The following is a 13635-nucleotide window of genomic DNA, read 5'->3' as shown; positions in this document are numbered from 1 at the left end:
ATAAGAGCCCAGGCTGCTGTGACAACATAAAAAACACTTAATAATATGCCGCCCCCGTGCCAGCAGCCGGCGCTGCTGGGATCCGGGGCCTACGGTACAGCTTGAGGGGTTCCCCGGACCCGGGTGTCTCGCGGTCACTCCGAATAAAAGGGGGACGTATTTGTACGGGGTTGATTATAGAATGTCTGTGATTCCACCCACGGTGTGTGGTAAAGTGGGACACCACCGCTGCTGTTATGGGGTACCCGGGGGAGATGTAATGGCAGCCGGATGTTAACCCCTCCGTGGGTAGGGATGGTTTCCCCGGGCCCACGGTCTCTGTGCAGAGTATGGCGACGGCAGGGGCCCACATGCCCAGATGGACTAGGGGATAGTTGGTTACTCACTATTGAATGAATCACACGAATCTTTTGGTAAACCAAGGTGCTGGTGGCCGGCCGCCACGGTCAGTTGTACTCTGGTCCCCCATCCGGGCTGGTGGTCGCTGTCCTTTCCTCTGCACTGTTTTTGTGTATTGTGGACTGCCTGGTTTGGAACTCAGGAGTCCGCTCTCGGCTTGCTGTGTGCCTAAGGAGCTGTGCCTGCAGACACTGACCCGTGGGATCTATGAGCTCTGGCGGCTGCCCTATCCCTCTCTGTGGGTGGTTGTCTTCTTTCGGGACTTTGGTTGGAACAGGACCTATAATCCTGCCCTCAATCGGTTAATTAGCTAGGCCGCTGGTTTCGGTCCTGGCTTCAGAGTCCGAGTACCCCCTCTGTGTACGGTTTCCGGTTGGGATCTCTGGTGTCGGTACCGGTGGGCTCCAACCCTTCTCCGTTTCTCCTCGGATCTGCCGAGCCGTCTTCCCGTCTCCTGCTGACGGAGACCACCGTCTGCCACCTAGCCAAGGTACCAGGGCCCCGACTCTGGCACCGTTCAACTTGAATTTCTCCTCTGCTGGAGCTACACCTAGCTCCAGCCCACACTCCTCTCCACTTGAACTACAAACTGAACTGCAGTTAAACTTGACTTGACTTGACTGCTTGTTTTCCTGCCCCGGGCTGTCTAGACCCCTAGGTGGGTGTTCCCTAACCGCCTCGTCCCGCCCACTGGTGTGCCTGTCTTGCCCTAAGGGGGGGGTGACTAGGGTTTCAGGTTGGCTGTATGTTACTTAGGTGAGGGATGGTGTTGTGTGGGGGCCTATGTGTGACTACCTGGTTTTGCCAGGGCGTCACAATAATACTTACCTAACGGTCGCTCTGCAGTGAAATAGGGCCTAATGGGCGTCTCCGTTGTCCAGTGCGGGGGCCTCCCCTTTCTGCCATCTTCGTCCTCTTTCTGAAGCCTGTGTGCATGACACGGCTACGTCATACACACTCGCCGGTCCTGCTCAGGACCGGAATGCCGGCGAGTGTGGATGACGTCGGACCCATCATGCACCGCAGCTAGAGAAGGAGAACAAAGATGGCCGAAAGAGGCGACTCCGGCACCGGACAACGGAGACGCCCATTAGGTCCTATTCCACCGCAGCGTGACCGTTAGGTAAGTATTATAAAGTGTTTTTATGCTGTCACAGCGGCCTGGGATCTTAAATAAAGCATGTTAGAATGCTGTTTATAAGAGCCCGGTGGTGGTTGCCGCAGCTTATAGTCCAAAAAAATGGTGACAGGTTCCCTTTAAAGTACCTAGGGCAGGATAAATGCTGAATAGAGAGGTGCCATTTGTGGTCAATATTTTAATTTACTATTGTTTCTGGGGGGGGGTTAAATTATTTCACACGAGTTCTCCATCATCTGTGACTTTTACAATATATGTTTCAGGGTGAAGATCTGACCTATATTAATACTATAGAGACATATGTGAGGGGTGATAAGCAGTGTACAGAGGAGATTTCTACAGACACAGGTGAGTAATGACCACTAAGTGCTGAGAAGTCACAGTCATTCTTAATCATTGAATGGTATGTGTTCAATTTTTAGCGTCTGTTACACTGAGTTTTTCATGGAGATTTTACACATAAAGATTTATTGCTTAACACCTTACCACCGAAGTCTATTTTCACCTTCCTGACGGACCCGCATTTGTCACTTCTGACCGGTGTCACTTTATGTGGTAATAATTCTGGAACATTTCAACTTATTCCAGTGATTCCAAAATTGTTTTATTCGTGACATATTGTACTGCATATTAGCAGTAAATTTAGGTTGATATGAGTTGCATTTATTTATATTATTTATTTATTGATTTTGTGGCATCATATTCTGATAGCCAGACGGTGAGATCACTGAGTTCACAGACCTGCATCTCCTCGCTGAAAACGCCCATCACTAGCCCTTAAACCAGATAGTAATATCACACAAAATTCTTAATAAACAACATTTGCTACATGTCTACTTTACATAAGCTCCATTTTTAACATAATTTTTTGCTAGAATGGTTCCAAATTTATCTTCAATTTCTCATTTTTCCAACAAAGGTTACAAAAACAATATGTTTTATGGACCACATCACATTTAAGTGACTTTGAGAGTCTTATGTGACAGAAAATACCCAAAAGTGGCACCATTCTAAAAACTGTACCCCTCAAACTGCTCAAAACCATATTTAAGAAGTTAATTAACCCTTTAGGTGTTTCACACGAACTAAAGCAATGTGGAAGGAAAAACTTAATATTTTATTTTTTCCCACAAAAATATTGCTTTAGCCCCAAATTTTTCATTTTTACAAGAAAAACAGGAGAAAATGGACCATGGAATTTGTTGTGCAATTTAACCTCAATACAAGGATACCCCATATGTGGTGGAAGACAACTGTTTGAGCGCACGGCAGGCCAAAGGAGCACTATTTTTAAACTGAAAAATTGGCTGGAATAGATAGCGGATGCCATGTCACATTTGCAGAGTCCCTGATGTGCCTAAATAGGGGAAAACCCACACAAGTGACTTTTAGAAAGTAAATCCTGTAAGGAATTTATTTAGATGTGTGGTGAGCACATTGAACCCACAGAATTTTATAACGTTGAGTTGCCAAAATGGAAAACTGCATTTTTGCCACAAAAATGTTGCTTTTTCATTTTTGCAAGGATAACATTAGAATATGGACCAAACAATTTGTTTTACAAGTTCTCCATATATTTGTCGGAAAACTACTGTTTGGGCACACAGTAGGTGTTGGAAGAGAAGGAGCACTATTTAACTTTGGAGCTCCATTTTGCCTGGAATAGATTGCATCACATTTGAAGATCTCCTGTCATGCCAAAATAGCAGAAACCCCGCAAAAGTAAACCCATTCTGGAAACTACACCTCTCAAGGATTTCATCTAGCAGTGTAGTTAGCAATTTTATCCCTCAGTTGATTGACTACATTGTATAACATTGGGTTGTGAAAATAAAAAATTACCATTTTTTCCACTAAATTATTGCTTTGGCCACAAAGTTTATATTGTCTAAAAGGGTAATAGCAGAAAATGGACCATAGAATTTGTTACTCAATATCTCCTGACTTCACCAAAATCCCATATGTAGTCAAAAACTACTTTTGAGGCACAGGGTAAAGCTCAGAAGGGAAATAGTGCCATATTGGATTCAGATTTCATTGGAATAGTTGGGTGCTACCATGTCACATTGGCAGAGTACCTGCTGTGCCAGAAAAGCAATTTTACAAGCTGCCCCCTTCAATAAATTAATCTAGTGGTGCAGTCAGCAGATTGACACCCCAGGTGTGTCACTGAATTTTTTTCCATTTGGCAGTGGAGAACGAATAATTACATTTTTTCACTAAAATGTTATTTTTATCCCAAGTTTTTAATTTTTATAATGGCTAATTAGAAAAAAAAATGGACCACACAGTTAGTTGTATATTTTTTTCTGAGAGCGCAAGTGCTCACGATGTAATTGGGAACTACTTTTGCAGTCAGTTAGAGGCTTAGTTAAAATTGACTATGATGCATGGGTGATGTTATGGGACACCAAGTTGTGTAAGGCGGTGACGCCACACCAGGAGAAATATTGAAGACTTGGGATCAAGTACCAAGGGACGGCCACCACTACCAGGTTCTGGAAATCCACAAGCCTAAATGCCGCCATTTGCAGAGCAAGTAGTCTGAAAATATAGTAATTTAGTGTTTGGGTCTTTCTATTTCCGCTTGCATACCAAGTCCTGAGGTAGAGACAGCCGGACGCTGTGCTGGGACCAGAAAGTAGATGTGGTTCATGATGGTGTTTGTGAATGTGCAAAGACAGGTTCACGTCAGGAGGCAACTGCACCTGTGTCCTTGACAGGAGACTGACCAGCACATGGCACAGGGAAAGAGGCAGTGGGATCACCCGGAGAAATGATTGTGGACACACACAGGCGTTAGACCCACCTAGTTGACCAGGAGGCATGGCAATTTAGTCAGCAACAGACATACAGGAGAAACTCTGATTCCATTTTTTGTTCAATTTTGAACATGCTCTTAATGGGAACCTGTCACCTGAAATTTCATTATTAAACTAAAAGAATCCCCTTCTGCAGCTCCTGGGCTACATTCTAGAAAGGTTCATCTTCCTACTGGCCCCCCTTTCAGACCTAAATAAACACTTTATAAAATCTTCCCTTTTGGTATGCTAATGATGTTTTCTGGCCACGAGTGCGGGCTGTATTGCGTCCGTTATTCCCCCTCCTGCCGCTGTTCGCCGTCCCCCAGTGTTGATTGACAGATGACGCCGCCGCCCTCCTGTTACTCAGTGCTCCTGAAGTCTCGCGCATGCCCAGTGGCAGTATCGCCGGACTGAGCACAGTTCAAGTTGCGAGGGCCGGTGATCGTATTGCGCAGGCGCGATACTATGGGCGGGTCCTTGAATGACGCTGGTGATGACAATTTGTTTTCTTGTCTTCTGCACTTTCTGTTAAAAAGCGTCAGACTGGGGAACACCTAACCCTTGGCATGTGACCTTGGGTGCTCTGGGGAACAGTTGTCCACCTTCTCCCTCGAGCCCCCTCCTCTGCCTCTTGATGCCTGTAGCGATGCTGCGGATCCCTCCCCCACTGAGCTGTTGTCATTGCTCTGCATGCCACCTTGCCAAGTTGAGTTAGTGACTTCATCGTTTACCACCTCATCTTCGACTTCCGCGCTGTGGTCCTCCTCCTGACTTCTAGACTTAGTATGCCTTGTTGGCAACTTTGTCTCATCATCATACACCTTTTTAGACAGTAATTCCATTTCCTTACCGTCGCCTTCTTTGGACCATGGCTGCTCAAGTATGTGGGCATCAGTGCACAGGATCTCTCATGTGCCTCTTGCAACATGGATGGCTGCTCAAATATATGGGCATCAATGCACAGGATCTCCTCATGTGCCTCTTTAGACATGGACAGTGAGAGTCCAGAAGAAGCCATAAATGGAAAGATAAGTAGCTCCTCGTGTCCAAGTGTGCCTCCCCTGCAGCGGTCGAACCGCTCGGATCCAGGGGTGATTACTCGTGGCTTGAGGGTCTCCAGACCTGGGGGCTAGGGTCCACACTCAAATGAAGAAGGAGGGTATTTACAGGGAAAGATATAGATAGTTTGTGACACCACCCGTGGTGTGCGGTAATAGGGAGTACCGCCGCTGCCGTTGGGAGTACCCGGGGTGATGGAGTGGTGCAGCCAGATGACGTTACCCTCCATGGGTAGGGGAAGGCCCCGGGACTCTGGATGGTGGTTTGGGGTGCAGGGGGAGCGCAGGCTCGCTGGTTGCAGGGGTTAACCAGGTACTCACGCAGCAAGAAAGCAGACGCTGACAACGTAGTAAACCAAGTCTCTGGGTACCGCTGCCCTCTTGGGGAGCTCGACCGGGTCCCGTCCCCTGCAGTACCGCCTGGTAATCTGTGGCTTTCCTCCTGGCACCTTAATTTAGATTGCCCTTTATGGCCCATCAGCCTGGAGCTTTCCGGGCCCCGCTCCCTGCTGTGGCTAGCAAGAGGAGCTTGCTCTCAGGAGCTCACGCTTGGGATTTCAGTGGGCTGCTTTTCTTGGAAAGCCCTATCCCCCTCGTTGCGCTAGTGCCCCCGATCTCTGAGCTTGGTGGCAACAGTCCATATAGGCCTGTCCTCCGCAGGTTAATTGCCGGGTTGCTTGAAGCCTCTCCCTGACCTAGGGTCCATGTACCCCGACGTGCCTTCGCTCCCAGCCCGGCTATTGAACTGTGGCTGCTGACTATCTTCCGTGATTAGCCCAGCACCCAGGCACAACTTCCCACGACCGGGTCTCCGACTCCTCCGGGTCCAGACCACCGTCTGCAACCTAGGCTGCTTCCCCTCTGGGAGCTCCAACTCCCAGCCTCCTCACACTTTGCTCCCCTGGAGTCAACTGCTCACTTCGCTCCCCTGGAGCTAACTGACTTGTCACCCCCCCACCTCCCTGCCTGACCCCTAGGTGGGCGGCCCTATTCCAGCTTAAGCAGCCCACTGGTGTGCCTGACAGGGTGTGGTGCAAGCCAAGGTGTCACTAGGATTTGTGAATGCTAGTGGAGGCAGTACTGCAAGATAGGGACCCAGAACCATGGGGGGTTGAACCCTGCACGAGGAGAGAAAGATTGTGCAGAACTCTGTGACGACCTGACTAGTGTGGGGTCATTTGTCTCCTTAGAATCGCCATGGTTGGAGAGAAATCAGTGTGAGGATTATGTAGTCCTGAGTCTTGACTAGTCAAATTGGAAAGTGTGGAAGATAGGGTGGTACTGGTAAATAGATTGGAAGCATTATCTGCCATCCAGCCCACAACCTGCTTTCACTGTTTTGGCTTCATCATTGTTGTCCTCCACCACTCTGCAAAGTGAGAAAGGAAGCTAGGTCTAGATGATATGTGTTTGCTTTGTTCCCGCAGCAGGCCCAGTTTGGCTAGCTCATGGGCACAACCTCACCATCAGTGGGATGTCCACTTCCATGTCCCTTACCAAATGCATGCGCATTTTAAATTACGTACAGCTAAGTATTAATTAAGAATAGAATACATTTTTTAACTATCAGCAGCAGCAAGCTGTGTAAGGCTGTAATCCCTGCCTACAAGCCCATAATATGTGGCGCCCTGGACAAGCCAGGGGCCACAGAGAACAACACCTACACACCCCACACTGCCGGTCAGGCACACCGAAGTCAGACACAAACCCTTGTTGCCTTCCTCCAGGGGCTGATGTCCACACCAGGGGGGTGGGCCAGGCAGTTGGCCCTGCCCACCGAGGAGTACACAGTCCTGGAGGCGGGAAAACCAGGCAGAGATGAGTTGAGGAGTGGAGAGAGTTCAGTTTGGAGTAGAGTTGAGAGAGGAGTAAAGTGGCAGTTAAGCAGCCTGAAGTTGGTCCGGGTGTGTGGCCCGGACGGATCAGCAAGGTTGGCAGACGGTGGTGACCGTCTGCAGGAGTGGCCTATTGGAGCTAACCGTAAGGACCGTGGACGGGCGGTGGCCCGGCGGTACCGGACCGGTACGCAAAGAGAAGCCAGCACCATCCGGCAGGGGCTTACGGACCCCGGCAGGGCTAGGAGTCGCCGTGAATTTGCCAAATCCGTTAGCGAAGGGAACCTCCTGGGTTTCCCAGCAGCCAAGTCCCGACAAAAGGCAACTGTCCAACCGAGAGAGGGAAACTCAGTCACCGCCAAGGCTAAAATTCCCAGGGCCAGAGCCTGCAGGCAAAAGGGGCTCCTCCAGCACCCATCCAAGCTGGGGAGCGGGTTACCGGTGGGAACCCATTGGAACCGTTACACTACATACAGTTAGGTCCAGAAATATTTGGACAGTGACACAAGTTTTGTTATTTTAGCTGTTTACAAAAACATGTTCAGAAATACAATTATATATATATAATATGGGCTGAAAGTGCACACTCCCAGCTGCAATATGAGAGTTTTCACATCCAAATCGGAGAAAGGGTTTAGGAATCATAGCTCTGTAATGCATAGCCTCCTCTTTTTCAAGGGACCAAACGTAATTGGACAAGGGACTCTAAGGGCTGCAATTAACTCTGAAGGCGTCTCCCTCGTTAACCTGTAATCAATGAAGTAGTTAAAAGGTCTGGGGTTGATTACAGGTGTGTGGTTTTGCATTTGGAAGCTGTTGCTGTGACCAGACAACATGCGGTCCAAGGAACTCTCAATTGAGGTGAAGCAGAACATCCTGAGGCTGAAAAAAAAGAAAAAATCCATCAGAGAGATAGCAGACATGCTTGGAGTAGCAAAATAAACAGTCGGGTACATTCTGAGAAAAAAGGAATTGACTGTTGAGCTTGGGAACTCAAAAAGGCCTGGGCGTCCACGGATGACAACAGTGGTGGATGATCGCCGCATACTTTCTTTGGTGAAGAAGAACCCGTTCACAACATCAACTGAAGTCCATAACACTCTCAGTGAAGTAGGTGTATCTGTCTCTAAGTCAACAGTAAAGAGAAGACTCCATGAAAGTAAATACAAAGGGTTCACATCTAGATGCAAACCATTCATCAATTCCAAAAATAGACAGGCCAGAGTTAAATTTGCTGAAAAACACCTCATGAAGCCAGCTCAGTTCTGGAAAAGTATTCTATGGACAGATGAGACCAAGATCAACCTGTACCAGAATGATGGGAAGAAAAAAGTTTGGAGAAGAAAGGGAACGGCACATGATCCAAGGCACACCACATCCTCTGTAAAACATGGTGGAGGCAACGTGATGGCATGGGCATGCATGGCTTTCAATGGCACTGGGTCACTTGTGTTTATTGATGACATAACAGCAGACAAGAGTAGCCGGATGAATTCTGAAGTGTACCGGGATATACTTTCAGCCCAGATTCAGCCAAATGCCGCAAAGTTGATCGGACGGCGCTTCATAGTACAAATGGACAATGACCCCAAGCATACAGCCAAAGCTACCCAGGAGTTCATGAGTGCAAAAAAGTGGAACATGGGGCGTGGCTATGTAGCCAAGCAGAACGGTCGCAGGCTAGAGGGGCTCCCATGATCTGGACTTAAAATCCTGCAATATACCTGGCAATCAGTCCCCAATCGACAGCCAGCTCTTCCTCCTGCAAGGAGAAACTCACCTACAGCCCAGCAACTCCACTGGAACTTTCCCCAGGCTTCTGGCAGTGGTGGTGAAGATCTGTGAGTCTGGAGAGGGAGACACGGTGGCCATTTTGCCTGCATGCTGCCAGCTCTGCAGAGTGTGTGCAGCGTCCTCCAGATCTGACAATTGGAGACCCACTCCCCACGGAGATAAAAAGGATCCGACTGGAGCAATTAGCTGTGCTCAGGAGAGCAGTGGGTGGCCTTGAAACCGGAGACACAGTGAGTGCTGGAGGATATTTGCATTACAGGCCTCAGGCTGGCAGTCAGCATGAGGCAGCTTTACACAGCCTAGCAGCGGTGAAGGGACTTTAACCCCATATGTGCTGGAGGATCTGTGGTGTGTGCCCTGAAAAAAGGGACCCACGGCTCTTCCCCAGACACACAGTACACCTCTAAGAATTCCTCTCCCCCCTCCCATCCCCCACTGTATAACCCAGCTACAAACTGCTAGCCACATATAATACAGGGGCTTGGATTGGGGACCCTCATCGCTGATACCTAACTCCATTGTTGTCATCCAGCTACTGGGAGGTGGGCAGGAGGCCACAAACACCCTCTCCCTGATTACATATATACCAGGAGAGGTATCATGAGTCCCCCCAAGAACTCAGGAGCCGCTGACAAGCTCAAGGAATTTGCTAGAGGGAACCCCTCAGACACCCCCAGAGCTATGAGGGCTACTTCTCACAAGGGTTCAGAGAACCATGGGGATCAGAAATCAACAGCAGAGGATAAAGGAGGCCAAGATGATCTGACCCTGAGACAAGTATATGAACAATTGTTACAGGCGATATCCACGTGTAAAACCTCTCTTTCGGGGAAGATTGAGGAGGTACGCATGGAGATGGGCTTCTTACGTCAGGATCTGCAGACCCTGAAAACACGTACCACTGAAGTCGAGACAAGGGTATCTGACCTAGAGGATAAAATTACACCACTGGCCACTAAACTGACAAAGGTGGCTGGGTCCATGAATTCGTGGCGCCAGAAAGCGGATGACTTGGAAAATCGTATGCGCCGCAATAACATCAGAATAATTGGGCTGCCTGAGAAATCTGAGGGTCAACAACCGGAACACTTCCTGGAGGAGTGGCTCAAATCTACTCTTGGGGACGAGTTTTCATCCACCTTCGCGGTTGAGAGAGCACATAGGGTCCCGACCAGGCCCTTTCCTCCGGGTGCGCCACCGCGGCCATTCTTAGCACGACTTCTCAATTGTAAGGACAGAGATACAACTCTCCGTTTGGCTAGACTGAAGGGCCCACTCAAATACAACGACACCACTCTTTCAATCTTCCCGGACTTCTCTGTGGACCTCCAGAAACAAAGAGCTAATTTCCTGGAGGTGAAAAAGAAGCTCAGAGACAGACACATTGCATATTCCATGCTATACCCTGCACGGCTCCGCATAGTACATGAAGGATCCTCATTATTTTTCTCCACTCCCTCGGAAGCAGAGGACTGGCTCCGGCTCCACCCGGGGTCGGGGAACAAAGGACGTTGAGATTGTGCTCAAATGGCGGAGGTTTTTTTTCCTTTGGGGCTCCCTCCTTACTGTGACTCCCTCTCTCTACTGTCGTTTCTCTTAAGCTATTCTGGACTTTTTTGTGTCTCTGGGCTGGAGAAATGTGTTGGGGTCTGGATGCTGGCAGAATGGGAGCCCTGAATCTTGCGTTCCCACACCACCTATACTAGGACACTGTGTTCAGTGACGGTATCCCCATTGGTAATTGGGATGCTTAATAGGACTCCGAGAAGAGGCTCCGGAGCTTGTTGCTGTTTTATTTGGTTAACAGTTATATGGTTATTAACCCCGCTTTTTTACAGGGATATCCATAATGCTGCTGGTGTGCTAAATATATTTTATTGTAAGATAAGATGTGGCCGAGAGAAATCTGAAAAAGAGGCTGAATGCTGGGGGAGGAGTCCTTTCTGCGGCATACAAGATCTACATACTTGTATCTGTGATTCTGGTCATATAGAGGCAAGACGTATAACATGGGGCCAGAATTAGTTTTTACAACATGGAACGTCCGTGGCCTTGGGTCACCCAAAAAGCGGGTTAAGATCTTTTCCCAAATCAGGCGTTGTGGGGCTCAGCTGGTGACGTTGGTCGAAACCCACCTCACAAGGGACACGGCTAAGATGGTGAAGAAACCATGGGTACAATGGGTGGCACATACATTTCACACCAGCTATTCTAGGGGAGTTTCCCTTTTGGTACATAGATCTGTCCGGTGGGAAGCCAAGGTGGTTAGAAGAGACCCGGAAGGGAGGTTTGTATTTGTATTTGCATCTATAGATTCCAGGGACTATGTTCTATTATGTATTTATAATCCCCCACCTGCCCGTACTTCAGTTCTCAAACAAGCGCTAAGCTTCGCCCTTAATTATCCGGATGCGTATATCCTATGTATGGGGGACTTTAACTTAGTGGTCGACGAGGACTTGGATAGGTTTAGGCTAGATGGGGGGGGGCGGTCCGCGACCTCGACTTTGACTGACCTAAGACAGTGCATAGAGGGAGGAGGGTGGGTGGACCTCTGGAGGCTGCGACATCCTAATACACGGGAGTTCACCTGCCATTCTTCCACGAGACGCACGTTGTCCCGTCTGGACTATATTTTTGGGTCGAGCAACGTAGCAACCTGGGTGGATAATGTGGTCCATGGGGTAAGGGGTATTTCAGACCATTGTCCGGTGACCCTGACTCTTAAATTTGACCAGACTATTAATAGACCTTCCTGGCGGCTAAATCCCTTTTGGCTCAAATTAATTGATCAAAGTGACAGAACCCCGCTTCAACTAGAGGAATTCTTGGCAGCCCACCCTAAACCCCGAAATAACTTGGTGTGGGATACCCTCAAAGCTTATCTTCGTGGGTGTCTGTCCTCGACTATTACATATATAAAACGGCTGACTAAACAAGAAGACGAAGAAATTGAGGGGCGACTTAGGACCCTAGAGGCAAGGTATATATCAAACCCGACAGAGGGGAATAGGACGGAATGGTTACATTCATATAGATCGCATGTGCAACACTCAGAGACCAAGTCTAAGCGTAAACTGTTTTTTACTCGGCAGTCATATTTTGAGTTGGGAAACCAGTCAAGTAAATTGTTGGCATATATGGTTAGACAGCATAACGCCTCTAATACAGTCCTGGGTATACGAGAAGCTAATGGTACGATTGTCACATCCCCAGCAGACATTTTACAAAGTTTCTGCACCTTTTATAAAACACTTTATAGCTCCAGAAGCGTTCATGGAACCCAGGACTGCTTAGACTATCTTGCAGATTTAGAGTTCCCCACTTTGAGTCAGGCACAGCGCAAGCTCCTAGATGCAGATATTACAATAGAAGAGATAACTACGGCCATATCTGAGATGGCAAGGGGGAAGGCCCCGGGCCCGGATGGCTTTCCTATAGAATTCTATGTCAAGTATTCTGAGACCCTGGCCCCGGTTCTTCTGGAAGTTTTCTCGCATTTCTCTGATGGTGGCTTGTTGCCTGCTTCCTTCTATGAGGCACATATTATTGTTTTGAAGAAAGAGGGAAAGGACCCTTTGGAGTGTGGATCCTATCGACCTATATCATTAGTTAATGTTGATTATAAGATCTTCACCAAAATATTGGCATCCCGGCTCAACTCTGTCATACTGGACATAGTACATCCGGATCAGACCGGCTTTATGCCAGGGAAAAATACCTCTATAAATATTAGACGGGTCCAGTCTATAGTGCAGTACAGTACATTGGTTCCAGATAACGAGTGGGCCTTGGCTTCGCTGGATGCGGCCAAGGCATTTGACTCGGTGGAATGGCCTTTTTTATCAGCTTGTCTCCAGAGGTTTGCTTTTGGCCCAAAGTTCAGTAACTGGATTCACATGTTATGTAGATCCCCTACAGCTAGACTCATAGTCAATAACGTATCATCTGCACCTTTTTCTTTGGGACGGGGTACACGTCAGGGGTGCCCTTTGTCTCCTGCCCTATTTGCCTTAGTTATCGAGGCCTTGGCAATTCGGATCCGTACTCATCCATCTATCACGGGAATTACCATAGCAGATCGCACAGACACTATTGGCCTATACGCAGATGATATGGTTGTCTTCATGGATAGGGCACGTGCCACTTTGCCAGTCGTCATTGAAGTTATAAATAGATTTGGAGAATTCTCCAGCCTTTATATTAACTGGGACAAGTCAGCCCTAATGCCATTAACACATGGGTCAGAGGTCCCGATGGATGATGTGTCACCCTTGCCTGTTGTATCTAGCTTCAAATATCTAGGTATACATATTCAGAAAGACCACACAATGGATCTTAAGATGAATATATTACCACTTTTAGATCATGTCAAACTTAAGTATAACTTATGGGGAAAATTGCCACTCTCAGTGGTCGGAAGGATAAATTTAATTAAAATGATTTTGCTTCCTAAGCTTAGCTATGCTCTGCAACATAGTGCGGTGCTGGTGCCCAGGTCCTTCTTCTCCACACTTAACTCACTCACCTCATCCTTTATTTGGGGGAAGGCTCGGCCTAAACTCCGGATGTCTATCCTACAGAGATCTAAGTCATTGGGAGGGATG

At 48.1% G+C, this 13635-nt stretch overlaps 2 protein-coding genes across 2 annotated transcripts in view; one reads left to right on the top strand and one right to left on the bottom strand.

Moving 5' to 3' along the window:
- The window catches only part of LOC142311928 (uncharacterized), a 252254-nt gene that overhangs the window by 59339 nt on the left and 179280 nt on the right, over positions 1-13635 (bottom strand). The window lies entirely within an intron of this gene.
- The window catches only part of LOC142310532 (uncharacterized), a 119489-nt gene that overhangs the window by 3605 nt on the left and 102249 nt on the right, over positions 1-13635 (top strand). Inside the window, exon 3 of the mRNA XM_075348053.1 lies at positions 1801-1885. Within this exon, the coding sequence (XP_075204168.1) occupies positions 1801-1885 (85 nt within the window). The remainder of the gene's footprint in view (positions 1-1800; positions 1886-13635) is intronic.

Source organism: Anomaloglossus baeobatrachus, chromosome 5 (genome assembly GCF_048569485.1).
Source record: "Anomaloglossus baeobatrachus isolate aAnoBae1 chromosome 5, aAnoBae1.hap1, whole genome shotgun sequence".
Classification (NCBI taxonomy): Eukaryota; Metazoa; Chordata; class Amphibia; order Anura; family Aromobatidae; genus Anomaloglossus; species Anomaloglossus baeobatrachus.
This window is presented reverse-complemented; position numbering and strand designations above follow the sequence as displayed.